Source organism: Poecilia reticulata, chromosome 16 (assembly GCF_904066995.2).
Source record: "Poecilia reticulata chromosome 16, P_reticulata-male-v2, whole genome shotgun sequence".
Lineage (NCBI taxonomy): Eukaryota > Metazoa > Chordata > Actinopteri > Cyprinodontiformes > Poeciliidae > Poecilia > Poecilia reticulata.
In genome coordinates, this window is record NC_088845.1 from 15,012,917 (window position 1) to 15,039,899 (window position 26,983).

At 39.4% G+C, this 26,983-nt stretch overlaps 3 protein-coding genes across 6 annotated transcripts in view; 1 reads left to right on the forward strand and 2 right to left on the reverse strand.

Moving 5' to 3' along the window:
* Positions 1-5,830, reverse strand: part of kcnj14 (potassium inwardly rectifying channel subfamily J member 14) — a 37,564-nt gene extending 31,734 nt beyond the window's left edge. Inside the window, exon 1 of the mRNA XM_008431614.3 lies at positions 5,741-5,830. The gene's annotated coding sequence lies outside the window, so the exon portion shown is untranslated. The remainder of the gene's footprint in view (positions 1-5,740) is intronic.
* Positions 5,831-5,975: 145 nt separating this feature from the next.
* On the forward strand, positions 5,976-20,914 carry khdc4 (KH domain containing 4, pre-mRNA splicing factor). Of its 3 annotated transcripts, none has more exons than XR_014083973.1 (14): positions 5,976-6,128; positions 6,464-6,650; positions 8,088-8,216; positions 8,293-8,372; positions 8,458-8,510; positions 8,608-8,786; positions 9,469-9,680; positions 12,468-12,528; positions 13,504-13,564; positions 13,789-14,111; positions 16,089-16,229; positions 16,581-16,662; positions 17,454-17,542; positions 20,180-20,232. XR_014083973.1 is itself a non-coding variant. In XM_008431624.3 (14 exons), exons 1-14 carry the CDS (start codon positions 6,100-6,102, stop codon positions 20,416-20,418), a joined length of 1,893 nt encoding a protein of 630 aa, XP_008429846.2. In that variant the 5' UTR covers positions 5,977-6,099; the 3' UTR covers positions 20,419-20,914. The 3 variants fall into 3 exon arrangements, 2 of the variants coding, with proteins under 2 accessions (XP_017164924.2, XP_008429846.2); XM_008431624.3 differs by having other exon boundaries at positions 5,977-6,128; positions 16,553-16,662; positions 20,180-20,914; XM_017309435.2 differs by lacking the exon at positions 20,180-20,232 and having other exon boundaries at positions 17,454-17,596.
* Positions 19,685-26,183, reverse strand: LOC103478105 (NADH dehydrogenase [ubiquinone] flavoprotein 1, mitochondrial-like). Of its 2 annotated transcripts, none has more exons than XM_008431623.3 (10): positions 25,916-26,183; positions 23,534-23,616; positions 23,265-23,435; positions 23,001-23,184; positions 22,524-22,713; positions 22,275-22,412; positions 21,961-22,187; positions 21,796-21,877; positions 21,281-21,426; positions 19,685-21,190 (listed from the first exon to the last, which is right to left on the reverse strand). In XM_008431623.3, the coding sequence occupies exons 1-10, from the start codon at positions 26,015-26,017 to the stop codon at positions 21,095-21,097; spliced, it is 1,419 nt and encodes a 472-aa protein (XP_008429845.2). In that variant the 5' UTR covers positions 26,018-26,183; the 3' UTR covers positions 19,685-21,094. The 2 variants fall into 2 exon arrangements, with proteins under 2 accessions (XP_008429845.2, XP_081453607.1); XM_081597481.1 differs by having other exon boundaries at positions 21,961-22,127; positions 22,200-22,412.
* Positions 26,184-26,983: the final 800 nt, after the last annotated feature.

Sequence of the window (26,983 nt, forward strand, 5' to 3'; positions counted from 1 at the left end):
AAATACTAGAAGAAAACCTCACACAAAAAAGTTCATTACATGATTCTTTTAAAATAATCTGAATACTGCTCATTTTTCAATAATAATTAGGGTAAAAGTGTTATTCAAATCTACATATTTGCAGTATTTGGAGGGAAAAAGTGACATAAATAACAGATCATAATATCTGGGATTTAATTAGTCTAATTTTTTCTTGACTAATCCAAAAGAAGTGACTGAGAATGAACATTTAGATCTACTAGCAGGATCTAGGTGTGTGTTGACATCAGCCTCCAGGAGTCTTGTCTAAAATTTACATGCGTTTATCAGAAACATGAAAATCAAAATAATTTTGGGGCATTTGATGTTGAATTCAATCAGATCTTTTTCCCACAGTAAGATAATTATACGAGTAAGAACTAAAATGACTCTTTAAAACAAGAATTGAGTGAATAAGATTGAATTTATTGAGGATTTTGTCTAAGACTCATGTTCAAATTATAGTCAAGCTCGGTGGTGACATCTTCATTAGGGTCTTGTTTAGTTTTTAAATTTTAATTCTCAAAAGGTTGATTATTCCATCAAAATTGGTGAAAAATTGAGAATTATCTCCAAGTTCTTTAACCTCACCTTAAATCCACAAAGCTTCAATAAGACAGTTATGTCCAAAACACATAAAACTGGGTTTTAAATTGATAAGGTCAGCTATTATTACGACATTTGTATATTTATTTCAAAGTATCTGGGCAAAATTTGTGTTGCGGACTTTGTTGATGTCTACTAAACGTGGTTTAAGTTAACATGTGAACCGTTTGCAAATATTTGATTCTGCATAGATTAGAAAAAACGCACAATAAATTCAAACGCACGTGCATTTCTGATTTAAAAATGAATCAAAGTGAAGAACTTGACAGTTCAAATAGATCATTAATTTCATGCATGTATATCTGTTGCACTTGCATTTGAACAAGAGCGTTACATGACGAATCATGGCACCAGGAGAAGCTACAGAGGCCGTTATTCCAGTGTGCCATGTGTTTCCAGTTACCTCCGAACATAACGTTCCAGATGCATTCATATTCTCCACAGCCGTGTGCAGGCACACCACAGGGGGCGCTTCTGTTGTGAAGTTAATGCAAAATCCATTCACCTTTAGCAGACAGCTGAGACTTGCACAGCACATTTGTCCATTTGAATGGAATTTCTCGCAGACGAAGAGCCAACTTCATTTGAAATCACGAGCTTCCAAGTGAAGCCTTGTGATTCTTGGACCCCTGGGTCATACCACAACGACAGAAGATGGAGGCTTCCACCTCATGTAAAGGTGAAATGCTTCCAAAGATCATACGTTGCAGATATTAAAGCACACAGAGTGGTTTAATTTCTCTGAGTCTGCACACAGGACAGGTTTTTGGGCAGAACTCCATACATCGTGTGATTAAACTCCCTTCAGGTCTGCAGGGATGACTGAGTGTTTGATAAACTTTGAATACATGATGTTTGGTCAACCAAACAAAATGGATGGAAAATATTGTCTCAGTGAGGAGACCGCCTGATCCATAAACTTGGTGTTGTTCTTGGTTCGCACGTTGCCAGCGCCAGCCGACCTGCTCCAATAATAACTTTCGTCCTCCCCTGGAACAGAAGCTTTTGATTTCACCCTGAGACCGAAAGCGGCGTCTTCCTCTCGCGGCCGCTGGGAAACGCAAGAGCAAATATTTTCCTTCAGAGCGACGTTGCTGTGTTCTACCTGAAGATTTCATAACTCCAGCACATGTCAGTTCCTGGAACCACCGAGCCTCTTTCCATTCCAGCTCCGTCCCATCCCGCCCACCAGGCTCTCCCTCCTGGCCAGTGTCGGAGAGGCGGCTGCAGGTGCCCCTCCCCTGGGCGGCCCGGTCAGGAAAGCACCCCGCTGTGCAGGCGAGACAAGGCCAAAGCCCGGGCCAAATTCATGCTGTGAGGTGTAGAAGAGGCTCCCACTCTAGACATACACAAAAAAGATTCCCCTCTGGTAAATTCAATCCCCCACTCATCTGTTTTTTGTCTTTTCTGCACCGACTCCTTTGGTACAAAGATGACAGTTCAAATGGTCACAGTGGGATTTACAGACGCACAACTTTGCAGCTTGCCTTAACTTGCAAAAGTATTCACACCTCTTAAACTTTTTTTCGTTGCATTTTATTGGAATATTTTACGACCAACACAAGGCCACTCGTGACTAGGTGGAGGGTGAATCATACAAGGATTTCTTTTCTTCTTCTTTCTTTCTTTCTTTCTTTCTTTCTTTCTTTCTTTCTTTCTTTCTTTTTTTAATAAAATCAATTTTAATCTGACCCCCTTTACCTACAAGTAAAATCAGGTGTGACCAGTCGGATTGCATTGTCAGAGGTCACATATTTAGTAATAAAGAACAATTTAAACTCATTGTAAATCCAGCTGCTCTGTGAAGCTGGATTCACATTCAATGAACAAACATGAAGACCAAGAAATGCAGCAAACAACTCAGGGAGAAAGATGTGGAGAAACTGAAAGCAATTTCATAAGCTTTGAACAATCTTTGTAAACATAAGCTTTAAAAGTACCTACAATATAAAACTTGTTACTTAAAGAACCTCTATTTTACTTCTTATTTTGTTTTAAGAAAAACAAAGTAAGGATTCAATATAGTACATTATCCCAAACAGAAATTAAATATTTCTGAAGCAAAAAAACAACAACAAAAAAACAAAGGACATACTTTAAAGCCAAATGATAAAAAAGAAAACTTACCATATTTTATTTACCCAGTGTTAATCTATATAATTGGTGCATCTTATTTCAAATGAAAGTCCCTTACTGATCCAGTTTGGGCAAAAGAATTGTGCTTGTTACTCTCTACTGTGAACAATTATAGTGTCTTTAGGTCTAAAACAAATATTTGTGGTCAAAATCTGAAGTTTTTCTGTTTGCAAATTGCAAACAGATTAAATAAAGCGATTTGCTCACTAGCAGACATTTGACGTTAAATAAATCTCAAACAATATGGACCTTTAAACATGAAGTCTGAGAACCCAGACCGAAAAAGTTCAGATCTGTGTTAAGAGTTGGAAATGAATTCCTACCAATGCTCTCAGTGTGACTGAGCTTGGTGTATTTTACAAAGAAGGTTTGACAAAAAAGTAAATCTCTAGATGTGCAAAGCTGGAAAATATCTCCAACACACCACACTTTTCAGATTTTCCCGCATTAATAAAATTGAAAACCATTTGTTATTTTTCTTCAACATCACAATCATTCACCATTGTGTTGGTCTATGACAAAAAAAAAAATCCCAGTAAAGTACACTGGCATTGTTGTGCAATGCGACAAAATGAGGAAATGTTCAAGAGGTATGAATAATTTTTCACAGTCGTGTAAATCAGTTCCAGGAAAACCAGCCAGCCTCTCGTGTGAAACACACACCCACATTAAAGAAAAAACAGTTTGCAATTACCAGCCTGACGGCAAACAGTGAAAACCAGGTTCTCACACTGAGTCTTTGTCCAACGCCTGGCACTGCCTCCGAGAGGCGCCCTCCTCCCGTCACGTCCCCTGATCTCACACCCCGGCGTCAGCCGCTGGGATCAGGTGGACCCCTCCAGAGGTCAGGGGTTACATTAACCAACACACAAGTTACAGTTCGCACTCCTGCTCCCACCACAGAACGCCTCTCTTACACCGTCTCCCTCTCAGCGTTTGCTCTGAACTTTTTACTCTCGCAATGTACCGCCTGCAAGTTGTCACTCCTTGTTAAAGCAGGCGTCAAGGGTCTGCTGACCTCTGACCCCACATGAACCCCAGGGTTTCACTGCTAGACCAAATATCTGAGACAAAAAACTGACCTGTAGTAGCTATTTCCGTTGAAATTTTACCAAAATGTATCAATGCCTGGAACACGAAATTAGAGGAGGAGCTTACGAAACACCAGAGAAGCGTCTTCACGCTGCAAATCACACTCTATGGGGGGAGAACAAAGGTGATGAAGAACACCCTCTGAAATTTACAGCACATTTCAAACCAGACAAACATTTTGTTACTACAAACATTTAAAAAGGATTTTAAGAATTTGAATGTCTTTTTAAGGACTTTAAAAGACATAAATGGTCCTTGTATCAAAACTGTTTTTGTCATATTAGCTGTCTGTCTGTCTGTAATATATATTTTTGACTATATGTGTTTGACAGTGAAGACTGGCCTGTTATCTGCACAGAAACAGTAATTTAGCTGCTTTTGTAACACAAGAAAAGAATTGGAACTAAATATTTAAAGACAGTTCCCACAGTCCCCACAAATGGGGACTGATCCGTTTTTGCAAGCGGTATAGAATGCAATGCGTAATATTTCGCAAAGTTTATTATTTTTTCAGCTGGTGCAGTTCCTGCAGATTAACGCAAATCCAACCTACTTAATTTGTCATCACTGTTGCTGTTTTTTTTTAATGTTGATGAGAATGAGCATCAGACCGAAAAAAAATGTTGTTGACATGTTTGTGCCTCTCTGTCATTTGTGGGGACTGTGGGAACTGTAAGGCACTGTTTCTACTCCTGTAAGCAACACATTAGACTTTGTCATCTCACAAAGTCTAAAATAACTTTGGATCAAAGTGTTTATCATCTAGTCATAATTCCCAGATAAATGATTTGCCTTCAAATGTCTGCACAGCATGCGCAGTATGTAACTCAACAAGTTCTTCCACTCGTCTGTCTGTGACTGAACTTGCAGCTCAGGTGGCTGAGTAACTGACCCAACCTGCTACCTGTTGTCCCAGACAGGAGGGACTCCTATAATCTCGATGGCTCATTGCTGCAGAAGACGCTCTGGTCATAAGCAATGAAGTGTTTACACACTGATTCAAACAAATTAGTTCAGTTCAGATGAAACTAAATAAAATGTTAATTTGCTGTTGCATAAAGTTATTTTTAAAATATTCTAGAACTTTATGCACAGAACTGAAAGGAAAATTAATATTAGGTGAGCTGTGGTGGTAAAGTGCAGCCATTATTTAGAAAAGAAGCTTTGCTATTCTCAGATACAGATACCCGGAGCTGCAGGTTGTTCAATCATGTCACTCCCCCCTATACAGCGCTCTCGCTTTTCAGGGTAACTTGGACCTTTCTATGAGCTCCTGGGTGGCCAGTAATCGCACACCAGCCAGGGTGACTTTGCATAAACAAGCAACCTGCGCAATCTTAAAATGTGCAAGCATGAGGCTGCAGCCTGTGGCCCTGAACTGGCTGTATGTTGGTGACAGCCGTCAGGAAGAGACTGTCAGCAATTGCATCTTGAATCTGCGTTTTAATTATGATTTTATGAAATAACTGCAAAGACGATGTAATAAAAATGACTAAATTCTTAAAATGATGTAGCCAATTTCTGCTCTGCAAGAATACTCCTTTTATCTTTATATCAAATGTAACAAGTTTCCAAGCTTAATCAGATATAAGTGAAAATAATAATAATTTTAAAAAATTATAATAAGGAAGCAGCTGATCACTTTTAAGTTCTGGCAAAAGGTTTAAACCTGTTCTTAAAAACCAAATTCAAATGAAAAACATTTATAAGTCAACTTTATGATAACAAACCCAATAAAAATACAAATCAAGCAGGAACAAGCCACTTACAATGCAGTTGATTTTTAGATTTTAAGATTAAACTTCGTTATAATTTAGGGGAAAAAAAGCTAACTAAAGTTGCATGCATTTTGAAGACATTTAAAGTTGTAGCAAGTGGTAAAACTTACCTGAACCCTGAAGCAAGTCCGACAACGAAATCCTTCCCCTTTTTATTGCACTACAGGTTTTTATTTCACCTCGCCAAGTGTGACCCAAAGGCGACGAGAAGGGGGTCAGAAGTAGCCGTGGCAGTCGCAGCCTACTGGAACGTCGAGGACTTTTTGTTTGTGTTTATCGCCATCTAGTGGAATTATTTGGGAACTGTGTTGATCTGGGACAAGACCGGAGGCGGAAACGACGGGGGAAAGAAAGCAGCGGAGAGCAAACAGCCACTGCCAGCTGAAGGAACCGTGCAGAACCCGAAGGAGGTTCCAAGCATACAATTTTGTTTGCGTTGTGAGACGAATTAGGATTTGACGTGACATTAATGTCCTTTTGTGGAACCCAAAGCAGCGGGTAGGTGTACAAGCTAACTGTTTATGTGTATTTCTGTGGAATATTACATGAAATTTAAATGCCTTCAGTTAGCCGCGGCTAACCTGCTAATGTTAGCCTTATTATGTAATCATGTCGGTGTTCTGTCTGACTTCTTCTATTGTGATTCACGTTAGGGGCCCTTGAATAACAATAAAACTAACGCCATTGTGATTCATTTAAAGGCAATCTTAGACCAGCTTTTACATCAATACTAATATCAATTTACCGTTTTAGTTATTAGCAGGAGCTAATGCTAGCATACTAAAGTTACAGCTGTTCCTAGAAATGATTTCCCCCACTTTCTGCTTTCTCAGGCGCCGCAGCAAGTGGGACCAGCCCGACGCTGGGACTGGAGGCTCCGGCGGGATGAGGGAGGCTGAGGCTGCGCCTTGCGGGGCTCTGGATGCTGCAGCGGCCGTGGCTGCCAAGATCAACGCTATGCTGGTGGCCAAAGGGAAACTCAAACCGTCTCAAATTAGCTCCCCGCTACCATCTGACAAGGTAAAGAAATACATGCCTGTTGGAAATCTACGAGTAAATTGATAAAAAAACCAAAAAAAAACAGCAACTTTGAGATGGTTTGTATTTCTGTTTACATTGAATTGCATTTATTTCAGATCATAGTAAACACTTGGCAACATTTGAGATAAGATTTTGAAATGCTGATTTTAACATGTACACATTATCTCATAACCTTGCAACTTGACTGTTGATTAATATTTGCTACTAAGTTTTTTAAAGTATGTAGTCTACGCTATCTACACATAACTTATACATTATCTGTGTCAAAGTTAAGGTTGATGTTGATGATATGGGAATTAAAGCGTTGGAATATACATCTATATATTTAGCGCTTTAGCTATAAATATTTTATTTGGTGACTTTATGTGTTTGAGAGTGAAGCCTGACTTGTTGTTTGCACAAATGCAGTAATTTGTAGATTTGTAACACAGGAAAAAAACTGGGAAATAATTTATTTGTCCATTTATTACAGTAATCTACCCATTCGTTTGTTTGTTCCCCCTTTTTAGTCCATTCATTCATAAGGTGTCTTAGTTTATCCACCAATTCGTTCATACTTCCTTCTGTTCATTATCCATTCATTAGGCCTTCAGTACTATTTTATTTTCTTCTACATGCAAAGAATGACCACTATAGAAATATCATCAAGTTCCTGACAAACCTTTGTTCTAAAAATTCTGCTACTTTGGGTTTACTAAAGTATTATATGTGAATAAAGTGTCTGGAATTGTATGGTGCTGAAGAAATCATCTGGACTTAATTTTGAGGAACATCTTTGATTCTTACGCAGTAGATTGAGATGTTGTAAAGAAGCTGGTGATCTTTGCCTGGATGCACAAATATGTGCCTGACTCCAGATGTAAAGCTAGACGTGGATAATTCATAAGTGGGGGACTTTGACTCATTTATTTGGGCAGCTGTACAAACATGATATACATATTCAGGGTTGTAAGCCTGGCGGGCCACCAGGCTTTACTTGTGCCCCCACCCAGACTAAGCATTGCTTATTTACTTAAGTCTTTTTAAAATGTTTGCATTTTTCAAGACTTTATAGATGGTGTTCAGGTGTTAATCTGCCAGTCTTTCAATGACACATAATTATCAAGTGATATTTTCAAATTTCCTGTAAAATTTAAACATTTTTTAACTCAAAAACACGGCGGGCTGCTGGATGAATGACTGCCCTAGCGCCCAGCCACATATTTGCTCATATTCATATTTGAAACAGAGGAATCAGTTTTATGATAGAAAATGCTGTAAGGCCAGAGATGCAGAGTTGGGTCTTTCCTGAAGTTTCTGCCTTCTTTCAAACATTAGCAGCTACTTTCTCTAAAAATAGGTAAATTAAAATAAATATTTAAAATATTTCTTAGAAGTACAGTTTTATATTTTGCATCGTTGTCCTTCTTTTGTCAGATTGTTGGTGCTGGGAAGCCTCCTGCCCCAACAAAAGCCAAAGACGACCTGGTGGTCGCCGAAGTCGAGATCAACGATGTCCCTCTGTCCTGTCGAAATCTCCTCACACGCGGACAGACGCAGGAAGAGGTTGGCAGGAAATCTTACGTGTTGAAGTCGACTGTTCTCTGACGTCTTTGTTACCAACCATGTGACTTGATTGCAGATCAGTAAAGTGAGCGGAGCTGCAGTTTCAACCAGAGGGCGGTACATGACTGCAGATGAAAAGAACAAAGCATTGTTAGGGTGAATAATCTAGTCATTTGTTTTCACTACTACTTAACACTTTCCATGCTTATTCATTCGGTGTGTTTCTGCACATTCCTCACAGGGACCGACCGTTGTATCTGCATGTTCAAGGACAGACGAGAGAGCTTGTCGACAGTTAGTACTCTGCAAATACACCGTGGCCTATTTTTGTGAATGTATGTCAGATTCAGGTGGTAATTCAGATCTTTTTTTTTCTCCCCTCATTTTTCAGGAGCAGTTAATAGAATCAAGGAAATCATCACTAACGGTGTCGTAAAAGCTGCAACGGCTTCATCAGCCGCCCCATCTTTCTCCCCCAGTGGAGCCTCGGTCACCGTCTACCAACAACACAACCCACCTGCACCCACGCTGCCCCCGGCGACAAACCACAAACCTCACTTTCAGTCAGGGGTGAGTTGGTTTGTCAGCAGACGGCTGAGTTTTAGTTCAGCTTTGCAGCTGCTGGTTATAAAACTTATTTATTTTCAAAATCAAACTCTTTTGTGAAGAGAGGTGGAGGTGGACTGTTTTTGTTCTGTGGCTTAAAATCCTTGAAAATACTTGAATTTCAATGAGGCGTTTTCAAGGTTTGGAAAGTACTTGATTTCTGTTTAAAATCCTTGAAATGCTTGATACTCAAACTGCACACTTTTGCAATAAAGTGCAATTGAATGGTTGATTAAATGCTTAAATTTAGAAAACATTTATCAGGTGTGTGTTCATACACCTAGTAAAGAGAGACATTCAAATTTTTTTCTGGAGATAAATCAAACTAAACTTTTCTTGTTTTAGGTCAGCTGGCATCATCAAAAGTGTTTTTATTTGCAAAATGCCAGAAAACTTGGCGAGAGCGTTTTTGTTTAAGCATATAATTTAATTGACACAGTTTTAGATTGTTTTAATGTAATCAATGAGTTATTAATCATCTTATGTTGTACGTCTCAAACATTCCCGAGGTTGTAACGTCCTGTTACAAATGTCTTCCATTTTTAAAAGTTCTGCAATTCTGAAAGAAACAGCTTATTGTAATCATTTGTTGTTCTTTTTAAAAAAAATTATTCCTTCTATGTCTTTTGTTCTTCCTTGTTTTTAGATGCATTACGTTCAGGATAAGATCTTTGTGGGCCTGGAGCACGCCGTCCCGGGGTTTGTGGTCAAAGAACGGGTGGAGGGCCCCGCCTGCTCCTATCTGCAGCACATTCAGGCCGAGACTGGGGCCAAAGTTTTCCTCAGAGGAAAAGGATCGGGCTGTTTAGAGCCTGCATCTGGACGCGAGGCTTTTGAACCCATGTACATTTACATTAGGTGAGTCTGGATCGCAGAACGTTTCGTAAAATAACATTAAACTGTGAATTATCTCACTCTAATGTGAGGCTCTTGGTATCAAGCTATACCTAAGTTAAGAAAAAAGAAAGCTGAACTAATGAATCAGTCAAAATGTTAAATGATTAGTCAATGATTTTAATCCCCCTCTGCTTTCTGCAGCATCACCTTCTGCTCTAAATTTATTAAGTTGCCTTCATTTTCACATAAACGCCCACATAATAAAATGACTACAGATGTAAATGTGACACATCAAAAATGTAAAAGATTAGATCTACTAACCGCCCTGATGAGAGAGTCTCCAGTGAATAATACTTTTTAATGAGTAATAACTTTAGAAAGAGGAGAGAGCTTAAATTAGTCTAAATTATTTATGTATTTATGTTGATCTTTGACCTTCATGGTGTGAGTCTGGTGTCTGTCTCTTGGTTTAAGCCTCATCCTCTTTGTGGTCCACCTCTTCTTTCTGTCTGGCTTTCTATCTTAGTGACATCAAGATCGTCACTGGCCTCCATTTATCTGCCTTTAAAAATTTACTGGATCCAAACTCAGCAGTCTGAAGGAGGCATATTTAATCTTGCATAACCATGAATATTGCAGGACTAATACTTTGACTATAATGCACTAAATTGAAACCTCTTTAAGGGATAAACACAGTGGCTCTGATGCACATGAAATAATTTCGTTATTAATTCAAACGCAGAGGAGTCTCTCAGTTTGTTTCTGATTTGGCAGCAGCTGATTTTTGTTTGCGTTTGTTCTTCCTCTGAAAAATCTCTGTGAAGTCCATGAAGCTGCTCTGCCTCTGTCATCAATGCTGTTTTCTTTTTCCCCTCAGCTTCACCAAAAACCTGCAGCACAGAGCTCTGAAAAAGGCTCATTTGTATTTTATTATGTGTGCATCTGTAGTTGTTTGTTCTGCCTTGCAAAGGGAAAATAGAGCTCTGCTCTCGCCACAAACCGCTCGGCGTGGATGCGCTTCACTCACAGTGTGCTTGACACAGCTGATAGAAATACAGAATCCTGGCAAGGAAAGCTGCATCATGGAAACAGATTTAAATCCTGGAGGATTCAGCATGGTGTAATAAAAAATCTGCAACTCCAGCTCTGGTCAGCTTTGCTCACAAATCGGCAACACACCGATTTGTGTCTGAATTAAATTGGCTCGATAATTCAGACTGTTTTAGATGAAACTGTTGTAGCGTAGATACCCTGCATGAAAATATCATTTTTGAAGTTCATCACACTTCAGAAGTGATTATCGTAAAGGTTTGTAGGAAGTTCTGTCTCAGTTAATCTGCTGTATCCGTATTCATCACTATTTCAGACAAAAAAAAAAAAACCGGTAACACTTTATTTGAAGGGGGGTGAATAAAATGACAAACACTTTCATAAACATCACATAACACATGTCATGAACATGAATAAGCCTTCATGAATATTTATGACTGTTGTCATAAAGCGTCATTCGGTAAATTATGACACTTTTGATACAAAGTTGACATTATTCAAAATGTTTTTGTTATGACAACTTGACATTAACCAAGAAATCATTACTGTTTAAACTTTACCTTTAATAACATAATAACTAATTTTTTAAGTGCAATCAGTAATACTTTTATAACAAATTTATATCAGTAATGATTTATTGGTTAATGTCAAGTTGTCATAACAAAGACATTTTGAATAATGTCAACTTTGTATCAAAAGTGTCATAATTTACCGAATGACGCTTTATGACAACAGTCATAAATATTCATGAAGGCTTATTCATGTTCATGACATGTGTTATGTCAGTCTTATTCACCCCCCTTCAAATAAAGTGTTACCAAAAAAACTTTAGTTTTGACAGTCCTGTGGAGCAATCTAGGAAGTTAAAAACAAGTGAAATTAGTTTTAAAACAGATTATTTGGAAACATCAACAATTCTGTTAAGGAGCTAGTGTGGCAGATCAGTCGACTACTCAGGCTGGTTTCTGCAAAGTCATAAACATTTTTTAAAAAGTCTTCCTTGCTCAACTAAATCTACATTTATTCCGTTTTTTTACTCAGTGTTTTTAATATTGCAATTACCACACACAGGTTTAATATTAATTTAATTTTAAAGTGAAAATATTATCACGATAATAAGAGTAATAATCTTTTCATTCCTAAGCATCATGCCAACTGCAGACTCTGCATCTAATGAACCATTTATTTATTATCAACTACTACTAAATTTAGAAGATGGTTTGTGTGGATCTTTGTTACAAGACCTAATTATAAGTAATAAAACAAGTATTTTATCTTTTTAAATAAAAGCAGTTAGTCTGTATTATGTTTTTATTTTAAGTTTAATGTTCATTTTGTATTTTATACTCGGGTTTATGATGCTTTGAGAACCTTCCTGTCCATTCCTTCACTGTTAATTTATCCATCCCAAGGTTTTCCCCAGAAAACTTACTAAGCCTGCTGGTTGGGCGCTAGGGCAGTCATTCATCCAGCGGCCCATCATGTTTTAGAGTTAAACATTTTTTAAAGTTGACGGGACATTTGAAAATATCACTTGATAATTATGGGTTGTTAAAAGATTGGAAGATTAATACCTGAAAACCAACTATAAAGTCTTCAAAAATGCAAACATTTTAAAATAAACGTAAATAAATACACAATGCTATGCCTGGTGGGGGGCACAAGTAAAGCCTGGTGGCCCGCCAGGCTTATAATACACTGGGGGAAATCGTGCATCCATTGAGCAGTGAAACTAAATGTTGACGTTTTCCTCCACAGTCATCCTAAACCAGAAGGACTGGCTGCAGCAAAAACCCTGTGTGAGAATCTCCTTCTGACGGTGAGTGCAGCAATTACTGACACTGTCAAATGTTTTGTACGTTTCGTTTACACCTCGCATTTCCCATGTAATTATGAGTCATTAAGTACTAAGTCAACAATTTGCTTTGCCTTGTTTTTAGTGATAATTAAGTCTTAATTAGAGGGTTATTAGGGCCCTTTGATGGGGTGAATTCATTGAATTAATAGAAGCGTCCGGTTACATGAATGTACCAGAATGTTTTGAATGGATGGGTCAATATTTTCAAGTTTAGTTTCACAGTCGAAAACTGGTAAAGGATTACAAATAAATGCTAAAATTACCTTAAAGTGAATTTTCACAAACTGATAATGGGACAATTCCCCGAATTTTGACGCTTCTTACTATCATCTTGTGCAACGCCCCATTCTAGTTTGTGACATTGAAAGGTCAAGTTTACACTTAGACTTGAAAACGGGGCGTAAAAATCGTAGAGGTGTATTTCCTAAAGCGAACATTTGTTCTTACCTCTGTGTAGGAGGCGTCGCCAAGCCAAATATTACATGAAAGTTCTCCGAAGCGATATTTCAAACATGACAGTCATTACTCGGCAGACCTAGTTAAGAACTATAAGCAATAAAAAATACATTGCTAAGCATTATTTCTGTGGATTTATCAAATATCATCAACCTCAGTTTACCTCTGAATAGCCACACTGACATTTCAAACACTGTTTTAAACTATTATTTGTGGCTACTGTTGGAGGGTTTCTTACAAAGTTGTTTTAAAAAAAAAAGGTCCTGTGGCTTCTACAGATCTTCCACTGAGATAATAATTTGCACACATCATTTACAGAAGCATTTTCGTTCCTCTGCCTGAAACCACAGGTATTTTCTGCAAACACAGCCTTCTGCAAAACGCAGCATGAATTGTAGAGGTTTAGAGGAAGTGTGAGTTCTCTGCTATGTTCTCTTAAATGCCAGTTGGTTGAATCTAAAAGCAATTTTTTCCTCGCAGGTTCATGCAGAGTATTCCCGTTACCTTAGTCAAATGAACACAATGATGCCAACGCAACAAGGTACTCCCAGCTTTTCTGCGCAACGTAAAGTCCTAGCTCAAATTTGGAAAATGTTACTTTCGTTTCTTTAAAGTGATTCGTATTGGTCTGCTGTAAATCTCAATTCAACTCAGTATTTATTTTATGAAGCCAGTTTACTGTTTGCTCATGTGTCTAACACATGTAGCATCCTCGGTGCATCAAAGCCATTGACTTGGTGTGTGCCTCTCCTCTTCCTCCACCAGGGTTTTCGCAGCCTCCAGTAGTGAACGGGATTCCCCCTCAGCCCCCTTACTATCCTCCAGCTGGATTCCAGCCGAGCTACAGCGTGCCTGGCCCACCGCCCCAGCCCCAACCTGTCCCACCTACCTACACGGTCCCACCTCCTGTACCTCCAGTCATGCCTGCCGGTGTGCCTTCTCAGTACCCCATACGTCCAAGCTCCTCCCCTCTACCTGCGCCGATTCCTGCTCCTGTTGCTGTTTCCATCCCTGCTCCTACTCTGGCGCCTGTCCCTGCTCCCATTCTGGCTCCAATTCCCACTTCAGCTCCAGACTCTCTGCATCAGGTAGGAGCGCATTTAAACTGCAGCTTGAAAAACTCACAGCTCTCTTCAGCCTCTTTCAAACCAGCAGAGAGAAGCCCATGTGCAAACATTTAATGACTAATTGTGGATTAATGATTTAGTACATTAAAATTTGTTACAACCAATTAGCCTCTTAGACCTTCTTTTAGTGTTGTAATTTGGCCTCCATCCAGCTGAGGGCGCAACTGGCCATCCTGAAGCGAAGTCAGTTTATACAGAAACAAATGTGGAGGGATTCTAGAACGGGAAAGAAAAACGGTCCAAGTAGAGATGCAAAATGCACTTTATGAGTTTCTGTTTAGAAATTTACACACTTTACAAACTCCTCAAACTTCACCTTATTAGTGATCATTCAGCTGAGCTGCATGACGGAGCAGCAGAAACTTGAAGGCGAGGATGTGGCAACAAAGATGGAGAGCAACACAGAAAAACTGTAACATGTTAAAAAAAATTTTGATGCCAATAAAAACGATTGATTTTGAGTTCTGTTGTGAATTAGTGCTCTGTATGGAGCAAAGTTTCTTCAAGAGCAACCACAGACTACTGCTGTATGAACATCTCTCTGTTCATGGGGTCTGAATTGTTTCACGCAAATTATTTAAATGATCAGAAATAGCTTACACACATCCAAACTGCAGACACAAGCAAAGTGAGTATAGTGGAGATACAAGTTGATTAATCCTCTTCATTCACTAACAATTGATAAGCAGCCATTTTCTTAAAAGCTTAAGTTTTCTCTTGTCTCAAAAGGGTCGACCGTCTTTCCATAACATAAAGGGCTAAATTTCCCTTAACATAAAAAAAATTTATCAGTTTTGCTTCACTTAAACAGAAAATTACGGTTTTCTCATGTTATTAAACTTGGACATATTTATCAAAAATAACAAAACGGAAACCTCTCAAGTTGCTGTAAAATAAAAGATGGAAAGAATAAAATGTAAGAAATTCAACTGAATCATTGATCTGATACAACTCATCGTTAGATGTCTGTAGGCTGCAGTGTTATGAGGGTCTCTTAAAAGGTCATAAAAGGTTGTAAATACCACCTCATCCAGCACCTACAGCTTTATCACAATCATCAGTACTAATCATCTTAAATTAGACTTACTGAAACCAGATCAATTAACTTTGAAATGGAAAGACTGTAATTTGATTTAAGTACCGTATTTTCTGCACTATAAGGCGCACCGAATTATAAGGCGCATAGAATAGACACTACAGTTTGGGTTGCCAATTTGATCCGTACTCTATTATTACACATCCACATTGTAAAGAAGTGGTCCCCCAGTACTTTATATAGTAGGCTGCCCCAGTCATTGTTTCACTCACGGTGTTGGTGTTGCGATATTGTGCCCAACTGCTTTCTGGGTAACACAGATCAACCGACACGCTGCCGCCGCAGTCTCTGTCTCTCTTCCCCCGAACCCCCAGGCTTTAAATGTATAGAGGCTGGTCCCTTGGTAACTCTAGTCGAAGCACCCCGGATGAATGTCTCAAGCCACTTTGTTGACATAAAGAATGACTCCGGTCAGCGAGGAGAGCCTTCCACGACTGGGCCGGGGCATGGGCGGACGATGGTCACCCTTCTCCGTTTGCGCACAGCATGTTCGTGGAGAACTTGGTGCTAAATGACCTGCAGACGACCTGATTACCAGGTCGGTAGGTAGCTAGGTCAGTCAAACGTTATTAACAAACCAGCGTTCTGACAACTAACCCAGCATGCACCGCGCACTTCTTCTTCTACGGGCGAAAACGAAGTCGGCGGCTGCTTACCGTAGTTGCTAGACCTGTTGTGGCTCAATATTGGTCCATATATAAAGCGCACCAGATTATAAGGCGCACTGTCGGCTTTTGAGGAAATTGAAGGTTTTTAGGTGCTCCTTATAGTGCGGAAAATACGGTAGTACTGGTTTGTTGTTGTTGTTTTTGTCAGTGGATTTGTTTTCCTCCTCTCTGCAGACTCTTCCTCCTCTACATTTCGCTCCTCCTGCGGCGCCTCCCAAGCTGCCGCTCCAAGCTGCTCCGATCAACCCCCCTCAGAAGAGACGCTTCACAGAGGAAGTGCCGGACGAGAGGGACAGCGGCCTGCTCGGGTACCAGGTAGCAGAAAACTTTGCTGCATCTCATCGTTTTTAACACTTCTCTCCTTTGCTCCTCTCTCCATCTGTAAAATCTTTCACTTTAATCTTGCCTCCTTTTCGATGCTTTAATGTAGCTTGATTGAAATGGTACGGCATGCTGTTTACTTCATTTCCAGTGTTATTCATCAATTTCTACTGTATGGATTTTCAGACAAAGGTATCAGTTCAAATAAAACCAATAATCAGGCTCTGGGAAATCTCCTGATAGGTGAAGTGATGAAGTGTCAGGACAGGGCTTAGTAGATGTCTGCTAATGGTGACTGTGTGTTTTTCTGCTCATAGCATGGACCCATTCATATGACTAATTTAGGTGCAGGCTTCTCAGTGGGCAGCACAGAGACTTCAGGACCCGCACAGCAGAGTTCCTCTGGCCCGGCGAGTGAGAGGGACAGGTACTCCTTACTTTTTATGTTTTGGTGTGTACACATTCAGAAGTCTGATTCTTCTAAAAAAAACAGTAAATAAATGAATGAAGAAATAATAATTCAATATAAACGTAAAATTTGTAATAAATTAATATACAGCTCTGGAAAATAAATTAAGAGCCAGCTACTCTGAACCCATTGAAAACCTCCTGGTTTTTCCACCAAATATTGATTTCTTAAGCTAAAATGTTAGTGTTGTTGCTTCTACATGAATATTATTTTGTTTTATTTGAGGTCTGAAAGCACTGCATCTTTTTCGTTATTTTTATCATTTCTCATTTTACACAAATAGTAAATTTTTGCATAGAATAAAAGAACAATGTTCATTTTACTCAAACATATACCTATAAAAAGTAAAATCAGAGAAACTGATCATTTTACGTGGTCTCTTAATTTTTTCCAGAGGTGTATATGGTGTAATCATTTTTTTCATTTATTTCTTATCACACTTATTCAGTAATTAATTTATTTAAACTTTTGTTCCAACGAGTGCATGGTTAAGAGGCAGGCGTTTCTAGATTGCTAATTGGTCTGCTCAACCAATCAGGTTCCAAGAAACTTCCTGGCAATAATAAATATGGAAATTAATAACATTTATTTATTTACTTCAAAATATACTTATTATCAAGTATATAATCATATATCTATTGTATTTTCCCAATTAATACATTTTTTAGTGTGAATTTTGGCAGGATCAGTCCTCCATATACACAAGTCAAAGAGTGGAGATTATTTACGCCATCTTGTTTTTTTTCCAGTCGGCACATGATGCCTCCACCAACATCCCTGCGTGTGAACGGAGTGAGACACCAGATGGAGGAAAGGAGACTACACCAAGCCTTTGTGGGTAAGAACGTTATCCTGCGGATTCACAAATCCCTGCCCAAATCCAGGACTCGGACTGTAACACTTTATAAGATCGGTCCCGTTTTTTTCTCCTCCATTATGTAGAGGTAAAAAGGAGAATGATGTAATCTTTCCTAAAACTCTTGTGTCCAAATGTTTGTGGTTTTACTGGAGATTGATGAGCTGATGGGTCACAGAAACCAAACAAATCCACGTTGTTGCTAAATTGTTAAATATTTTAGCTCATTCAGCCTGAAACCAGCCTCTCCTTAGAGGATTTTGCTGATGTGACTCAAAATCTCCAGATATGTTGTTACGGCTCGACGTACCTTCTGAGTAGAGATGCACCAATCAGGATTTTGAAGCCTAAATCCAACCTATGGAGCTGCGGTTCTGACTTTGGCCTATCTTTGATTTTTATTTAAGAATTATAATAATAAGAAAACATCTAATTTATTTCCTTTTAGCCTTTCTCTGTGTGTGATTTTAAAACTAAGATAAAATTATTGCAGTAGGGATAGGTTGTCATTTAAATCCATTAGTGAGATAAGATGAGATTTCCAAGACAGTTTCAAAGCTCAAAAGGTTTCAACTGAAAAGCTTTTAGCCTTCCTGTTATCTGCTGAAGTCTCTTGCTCTCCTGCAATCTGAATGATGTCACACATTATAGGAAGTAATGGCTTCTTGTTGTGCTTCCTCTGACAGCTACACCAGCTAACTTTGAGTATTATTGCTTCAGTAAAAGTGCCAGATTTGCCTCACAGCGAATCTGGCACTGGTGAACGCACCACTCAAGTGTGGTGCGTTCACTGACTACTAAAAAGATCAGCATTTTGGGTTCAAATGAATCCTTTAAAACCTGATTTTAAAAAAGTATCAGTCGAACAAAATCCTTTATTTTATTTTACAAACTGAGTCGTTATTAGATGCTTTTGAGAAAATATGCATCCACGCTTGTTAAATTAAAACATTAATAAATAATGTATTGACAATTTGTAATATATATATACATGTCACTGGAATAAAAACTTCCAGTATATGAAAACCTAAATGAAGTTATGAATATATTGCAGTCTTTATTTTGTGCAAATTAAATCATGGGGTCCACTATAAAACATTATATGCATTGCTCTGTAAGACACATTAGTATGACGGTTATTATTTGATGTTTTCTGTTAAAAGATAATTTTATAAAACTACCGTATTTTCCGCACTATAAGGCGCACCTAAAAAACCTTCAATTTCCTCAAAAGCCGACAGTGGTCCTTATAATCCGGTGCATCTTATATATGGACCAATATTGAGCCACAACAGGACTAGCAACTACGGTAAGCAACCACCGACTTCATTTTCGCCCGTAGAAGAAGCGCGCGGTGCATGCTGGGATAGTTGTCAGAACACTGATTTGTTAATAAAGTTTGACTGACCTAGCTACCTACCGACCTGATAATCAGGTCGTCTGCAGGTCATTTAGGACCACATTCTCCACCAACATGCTGTGCGAGAATGGAGAAGGGTGACCATCGTCCGCCCACGCCCCGGCCTAGTCGCGGAAGCCTCTCCTCGCCGACTCTAGTCGGACTGTTTTGTTGACATTCTTTCTGCCAACAAAGTGGCTTTAGACATTCATCGGGGGTGCTTCGACTAGGGTTACCATGGGACCAGCCACTATACATTTAAAGCCTAGGGGGGCAGGGCAAGAGAGACGGAGACAGTGGCGGCAGCGTGTCAATTGGTCTGTCTTACCCAGAAAGCAGTTGGGCACAATATCGCAACACCAACACTGTGAGTGAAACAATGACTGGGGCAGCCTACTATATAAAGTACTGGGGGACCACTTCTTTATTATTACACATCCACATTTGTAGAGCACGGAACAAATCGCGAGGCAACCCGAACTGTAGCGTCTATTCTATGCGCCTTATATATGAAAAACATTTTAAAATAGGCCATTCGTTGAAGGTGCGCCTTATAATCCGGTACGCCTTATAGTGTGGAAAATCCGGTAATCTGCTTTTTTACCTTTGATTCCTGTAAGCAGTCAAGTAAAAGGAGTTTGTACTCCACAGAAACAAACAAAAACTGGACTTTTCAGTAAAGTTGTCACTAGTGCACATGCAGAGGGGTTAAATGTGGCGACGGGTTTGATGCAGCAGATTTTACCAGCTTTATTTGAGAAGGTGGAGGACTCAGAAACACACAGATCAGCAATGACGAATTCTCTACTTTTAAGCATTTGTGAGTCATTTGTTTAAAACTGTAATGCAACTGTAATGTTGCGTTCTGATGACATCATCAGTCTGGACTGTTTGTAGTTTTTCTTCTGTCCTTGCTAATAAGAACCTCTCCTGTTTTTGTGTTCTTCTCTTTTTCTCTGTGTTTTTCCTCTCTTCCATATGTCTCTGTGGCGATGCCGGACGCTGATTGGGGTCCTCTGGTGCCGTCCCGCTACTCGAACGGACGGGGCGCCCCCCCCATCCTCTGCTCTTCTGACATAAACATTAACTTGTCTATTGTTTCTCCAAAACGTGTTTGAAATGATTGACTTGCCACTTTTGAAATCTGCCTGTTGTTTTCTCCTCTCTCCTCCTCGTTGCGCTGCTTGTGTCTCTTGTTGTTGCTCTCCTCCTTCCTGCAGAGCCGCCGGTGAAAAGACTACGATCCGGTTTAGTTGCGTACTCCGGCGACTCCTCTGATGAAGAGGAAGACCACCCTTCGTCCAAAGCTTCGTGGCTTGGTAACCATGGGGCAGGTAACCACCCACCCACCTCTACTGCTTCGAGCTGGGCTCAGGGCTACCGGGGCCCTCCGCCTCTGCCGACTCGTGCCAAAACGCAGCCACAGCAGCAGTCCATTCCTTTCTGGATGGCGCCGTGAAACTGAAATGTCTCTCAGTGCTTTCTTCAATCCTACAGGACCTCATTTTTTCTCACCACTTATCTCTCTGATGGAGGACAGCTTCTTGACAGCTGCGTCTCTATTTTGAACAATGAATTCAGCTCTTGGAAGCAAGTGGACGTACTAATGTTTTATAGGTTGAAGATGAACATTTGCACGACTTCCTTTTCTTTTTGGATGTATAGAGGCTCAGATGAGCGGCAGTCTGCCTCACGTTTTACTTTGAATTCAATCAGAACAGCAGCAGATTAAAAAAAAAATGGTCTAAAGCTATAAAAAAAATATCAGTTTGATGTTATACATCAATGACCATTTTATTTTAGAGTAGTTTTTCCTACCTTTTGGCCCTTTTTTGTGTCTCTCCCTGTTTGTTTGTTGGTTTTCTTTCCTAATTCCTCTTTTGTACAGGTCATACGTTACATGTGGTAAACTTACAAAATTTCATCCTTTTATGAAATAAACCTAAATTATTGGGGTGATTGTGTGTTTATTGGATTTCTATTAAGCTCATTGCAGACAGATAAGGAACTAAATGCCATATGCTTCAGAAACTGGCTGAATTCAATAGTTTCCTAAAGCTTTTAGCTTCAAAAATAATTTATAACTTGGATTTCTTTTACTATTGTGTTGGATAAAATGCAGGAAACTTCCCAGCTCAGATCATCTCAATCTCCTGCTTCCTTGGAGGCTTTTTCTGTTTATGCTGAGCAATGCGGTTTTCCATGTCCGTCCGAAAGTGGCGTATTAGACCCTAAAGATGTGGAGATTCAATAATAATAATAATTTTTAAAAAAATTGTCCCATGTTGAATTTATTTAATTGTAAGCACTCGATGCGTCACCTGAACAGGCCAAGCCGCTCCGTCTCCCAGGGCACAAATGGTGTGTCCCTCGATCTGTTTGCTGAGCTCCCAGATCATGTCGATTTCTGACACGGCTGCGTCTCCTCGCACAAAGCGCCACATCATTTTGTCCATCCAGTCCACTCCTGAAGGAGAGAGCGGTGAAAGCAAATCACTGAGAAGTGACCGAATATTAGAAATTAAAGCTTTACACGAATCAAAATATAACATGATGTTATATATAACATGAATTAAGTTCTGTTCCTGCAGAAGTTGTTTCTTGAAAGAGATTAACTGCACACATTTGAGTTTCCCAAGCCTGGTTTTGGGTAGAAGTCACTGGATGTTTGTCTTATTAAGTATAAAATTAAACTGAAGGCAAAAAAATAAATAAATAAAATGAATGTTTTGTGCTTTTCATTTTGGGAAAATTACAATCTTTAGCACTCCTACGTTGAGCTATAGCTCAACAAGAGACATGACATTAAACGCAGCATCACATTGCAGTTCCTTACCTTCCCTGCAGGGGGTGCACTGGCCACAGCTCTCGTGCTTATAAAACTCAACCAGACGTGCAATAGCTCGAATCACATCCGTCTGCAAGAAGTAAAAAAGAAACAAATCACACTCTCTGTAAGCACCAACAGTGTGTTCAGCGTGAGATCATTCAGTCCGTTTACCGATTTGTCCATGACGATAACCGCTGCAGTACCCAGAGCCGTCTGCGCGCGGACCAGGTCATCAAAATCCATCAAAACGTCGCTGCATACATGCTGAGGGATGATGGGAGTGGAGGACCCTCCTGGGATCACTCCTAATAGATTGCCCCAGCCTCCCCTCACTCCTCCTGCATCAAGCACCAACTCATTTTGAAGCTCAGTAAAGCAGACATCGACAAAGATCTGGACTGAACACACACCTGCATGTCTCTCGATGAGCTCTCTCAAAGGAATCGACATCTCTTCCTCCACGGTGCACGGGAAGTTCACGTGACCCGAGATGTTGAACAGCTTTGTCCCAGAGTTCCTCTCCCTCCCAAAGCTGGCAAACCAAGCTCCGCCACGGCGACAGATCGCAGGCGCCACAGCAACGGTCTCCACGTTGGCCACTGTTGTTGGGCATCCGAAGACGCCTTGATGTGAAACACAGAGATGTAGCAGCTACAGTTTTATAATTTTACCCAGTTTGCTGTTTCTTCAGTCATTAGTGGACGTGATTAGAGGCTGTGGAGCGTTTACCTCACCTATATCTGCAGGGAAAGGTGGCTTTAGACGAGGTTTGCCTTGCTTGCCCTCAAGAGACTCAATGAGTGCCGTCTCCTCTCCACAGATGTAAGCGCCGGCCCCGCGCATCACAAACACATCAAAGTTATACCCTGAGCCACAGGCATTCTTCCCAATCAGCCTGGCCTTGTATGCCTCATTAATAGCCACCTTTTCAAAAGAAAAAGAAAGGAAACCTTTCTTTAAAATGTAAGGGCCGGGTAAGAGATCACAGGTTTTGAATTTTGTGCCAGTGGATCAGTGCAAAGTTTAAGTGGAGGCTCACAATGCAAAAAGAAGAAACGGGAGCAAGAGACAGAAATGTTTAAATGCCATTTCCAAAAAAATTGCCTCCTGTATTCTTTTTTTTTTTGTATTTGCTTATGATTCTGCAGTGAAAATATGAACAGTTGTAATTTTTCCAAGGTTTTTTTAAAATCGAGTGTTTGTATTCCTACCTGCAGATTTGATGATTCATTGTAAAACTCTCCTCTGATGTAAATGTACGCCGCCCGAGCCCCCATGGCTCTTCCAGCAACTAGGCAGCCCTCGATGAGCTTGTGGGGGTCGTGACGCAGGATCTCTCTGTCTTTACACGTCCCAGGTTCCCCCTCATCTGCATTCACTACCAGGTACTTTGGCCTGGACAGGGGAAAGAAGGAAATGCACCTGAATGTTGGGAAAGCATTAAGGCTGTATGTGGTGAAAGATGTCCTTTTTACCTGCCGTCACTGGGTTTGTTCATGAAGCTCCACTTCATCCCAGTGGGGAATCCTGCACCCCCTCTGCCTCTGAGGCCCGAGATCTTCACCTCGTTCAGGATCCATTCGGGTCCTTTCAGGATTATCTCTTTGGTCTTATACCAGTCTCCTCTTTTGAGCGCTCCTTTGAGTCTAAAACGAATAAAAACAAATTGAAATCAACATATTTTTTTACTGTGTTTTTGTTCTTTATGTGCCTGAGGATGAGCTGAGCATGAATGTTTGCTAACCTCCAGTCATGCCGGCCATAAAGGTTCGTAAAGATTCGGTCCTGATCACTCAGAGGACCAAACTTTGTCCTTATGGGTTTCGTCTGTGAAAGGGAAAGAGAGCTAGAAATGTATGTATACATGTCATTTTTATAAAATGAACTTTAACCTTCGCCACTCCGAGCTACAATTGCTGCAGAATGGACGAGTTAAAGGAAATGGTGCTTGAAGTCGCTCTTTGGCAAAGGAAACGTGAACTGGCATCAAAATAGTTTTATAGCTAAGGATAGTGTTGTTGGCAACACTGCACCAAAATTAATTTATTGAACCATCAAGAACTTCATGCAGAGGTTCAACTGCTGTTGAGGAACATTTAGGTCCAGCTGGGACCTGGGCGTCTTTTAAAAGCAAGATGAAGCGATCACGTTGCCACCAGGGCAGAGCTTGCTGAATGTGTTTCTGCTCTCCAGCCTCGAGAAGGGAAGCAAATAAGCCTCTACTGTCCAAGAAAAACTTCAAAACCTGCTGTTAGGAAATTCCTGCTGTTAGCCCATAAGCTGCAGTCTTTCACCTTATTTGAACCTTGTTTTAAAATAATCAACTGGTTTGTGGAGTGGCGCTTCACCAAGTTAACTGTTTATCAGGTTTATGTAACATTTATAGATTTTTGTTCGCACCAGTTGCTAATAAACTGACCAAAGGTTTATAAAAAAAAAACTAATATTTTTATTTGCATGTTTAGTAATTGTTTTCTAAAATGTACAACAGCAACATTTTTGCTTTACATTAGTCTTTTCGATTTTGTGTTGATTTCGTATTGCTTTCTGAAAAACTAAACAAATTTCATAAATTTGCCTCATACACATTTTGTTTACGCACATAAATGCTTACGTTTTTCCAAAATGTGCGATACAACCAAGTAAAAAAGAAGCATGCTTTAGTATACTAAATTTTAACATACTTTAGCATACCTTGATTGATGTACTTAAACTGTACTATTTTAGAACAACTTTTTTTGTGCTTAGTATACTTTAGTAGTATTTAAATAGTATTAAATTACAACTTTTAGTATACTTTAGTATACTCAACGTACTTTTTTTGGAACAACTTCAAGTTGTACTTAGTATACTTTAAGTATACTTTTTTTATGTAGTATTCAAGAGAAATATTCCAAAAATATTCCATATTGAGTGTACTATTTCTATCCTAGAATTATATTAAAAATATACTTTTAATATATTTTTAATATACTACTAATATATTAGTAATGTATTTAAATTACACTTAATTTTTATTTTTGATTTGCTAATAAAGTACAATTTTAATTACTCATAAGTCTTTATTCATACTTTGTGCATGACATGCATAACTACACTACAGTACTTACGAGGGGCTACCCAAAAGTTTCCAGAATGACGCTGCTGCACGCGCAGTTTTCGTAGTACACGATTCTGCCGCTAGGTATTTGTTCAACCACGCCTTCTCAATCAGTGTGCCAAGCGGCGTTGATGTGGATGGTTTCATCTACCCGCAGTGAATTTTTTTGGAAGCGCTGTTTTGTCCAGTCGTCGTTTTTCTTCATGGAGAAGTTCTATGAGCAGCGCGCGGCTGAAGTTTGCTTCCTGCTCGGGGAAAAAAAAAAAAAAAAAAAAAGCATCGGAAACCGTTCAAATGTTAAAGACCGCTTACAAGGATGACGCTATGTGTCAAGCTCAAGTTTACTCGTGGTTCACCTGCTTTAAAAATGGTGAAATGTCAATTGATGATCAACCGGCTTTTTTGCGGCTTCACAGCGCGGCTGTGAAGTTTTGCTTCCTGCTCCGGAAAAAAAGCCGTACTGAAATTAATAATCTAAAGTTAATAATCTAAAGTAGTGTTAAATGAATTTTTAAAAAAATTCTATTTTGAGCATATATTTTTTAACACAAAATATATTTTAAATATACTTGAGAAAGTGTATATTTACACTTGGGCAAATATATATTTTGTTCCATTAAAGTATACTTTTATTTAATATATTAAAAGCGTATTTTGGTACAATTAGGTATAGGCTAAGTGAGTTTAAAGTTCTAATTTCGAAATTGGTACAAGTATACTTTTAGTACTTCAGATATAATTATAGGTACTACACTTAATACTTACTATACTTAAAGTGTACTTTCACAAATTTAAGTATGTTTGAAATATGCTAAACTATACTTTTTTTCACCTGGGCAAACCAACAATAATAAACACATTGTTAATATTATGACTTTCTTATAAAGTGGAAACAATTGTGCTGAAGTTTGCAATAATACTTTTAACAATTGTGTCTTTGAATCATTCGCTGTGAAGAGTAAAGGCCAAACAAAGTCTAAAGATACTTTGGTGCTCCTCTGCGCAGTGCACTAGAGCAGACCTTACCTGCGCATGCGCCGCTGAGCTGTATGTCAGCCTCGGAGCGACCTGTCGCGCCGCAGCGCCCCGAAACATCCGCGGAGGCAGCAGCAGCAGCGGCAGCAGCATCCTGCGGGGAGACGACCGCTTTCAGATCACTCCAACCTGTTGAAGTTTCAGCTTCTGCTCCTCTCAGGCTCTCAGATATCTCTCCATGCACCCAAATCCACTTTTAAATCTGTTGCGGCTGAAGAAGCGGAGCTCCGGGCCTCCTGGACCAGATTAATTAAACTAAGAAGATTAGGAAACCACCTACGTCACATCCTGTTCTAAGTCAGCGTTCAGCAGCAGACGAATAAGTTTGAATTAGGCACTTAAATTGTAGCCCAGGCAGCTAAAGGCTGATTAACAAGATCATGCTTTTCAGGAACAATGAAATGTAAAATTATATGCGGCTCACTTAATCCTATATACAAAAACAATTTTAAAAATGTCACTTTGACTTTTTAGAGAAGCACAGATGTTACTGGTTTTCACTTTTTCACTTAATCTTTGCAGTAATGAAAGCAATTTCCATATTCATACTCCTCAAAATGTTTTGCATTTTACTTTACAGTCAGAAATGTCAATGCATTTCATTTTGGTTTCATGTGGTTGTTCATTACAGTGAGATTGATGGGAATTGAGGACAGGTTTTTCACATTTTATACAGGCTTTGCAAAAATAGAGACGGACAGATGTTGCAGAGCATCTGTGAATATCAATTTTCAAGTCTTGTTACAGATTCTCAGCTATTTTTAGTTCTTAAAAATAACATTTTTAATGTTTTAACTTGTCAGCTGGTTGGTGAAGCTCCACCTAAGTCCCAAATCTTTTTCACACTCTAATATGCTTTCTTTCAGGATTGGCCTTAATTTAGTTTCATCAAGCTCACATGTTTTTTTTTGTTTGTTTTTTTTTGCTGAAGAAAAGCAACCCCACATTCTGCTGCTGCCACCACCATGTGAATGGTGCTTTCAAGGTTTTATAGCTGATCCAGAAAGTTTAACGTTTGTCCCAACTAACCAGTAAAACCTTCTTCCACATGTTTGTTGT

What these genes read in the sequence shown, in the direction of transcription:
- LOC103478105 (XM_081597481.1), bottom strand. Translation starts at nt 26,017, where the DNA reads ATGCTGCTGCCGCTGCTGCTGCTGCCTCCGCGGATGTTTCGGGGCGCT. An exon ending in AACAAACCCAGTGACGGCAG is followed by an intron (nt 23,185 to 23,264) that starts GTAAAAAGGACA and finishes TCCCCTGTCCAG; the next exon opens with GCCAAAGTACCTGGTAGTGA. An exon ending in TTATCGTCATGGACAAATCG is followed by an intron (nt 21,878 to 21,960) that starts GTAAACGGACTG and finishes TACTTCTTGCAG; the next exon opens with ACGGATGTGATTCGAGCTAT.
- khdc4 (XM_008431624.3), top strand. Translation starts at nt 6,100, where the DNA reads ATGTCCTTTTGTGGAACCCAAAGCAGCGG. An exon ending in GTGAGAATCTCCTTCTGACG is followed by an intron (nt 12,529 to 13,503) that starts GTGAGTGCAGCA and finishes TTTTCCTCGCAG; the next exon opens with GTTCATGCAGAGTATTCCCG. An exon ending in CCGGCGAGTGAGAGGGACAG is followed by an intron (nt 16,663 to 17,453) that starts GTACTCCTTACT and finishes TTTTTTTTCCAG; the next exon opens with TCGGCACATGATGCCTCCAC.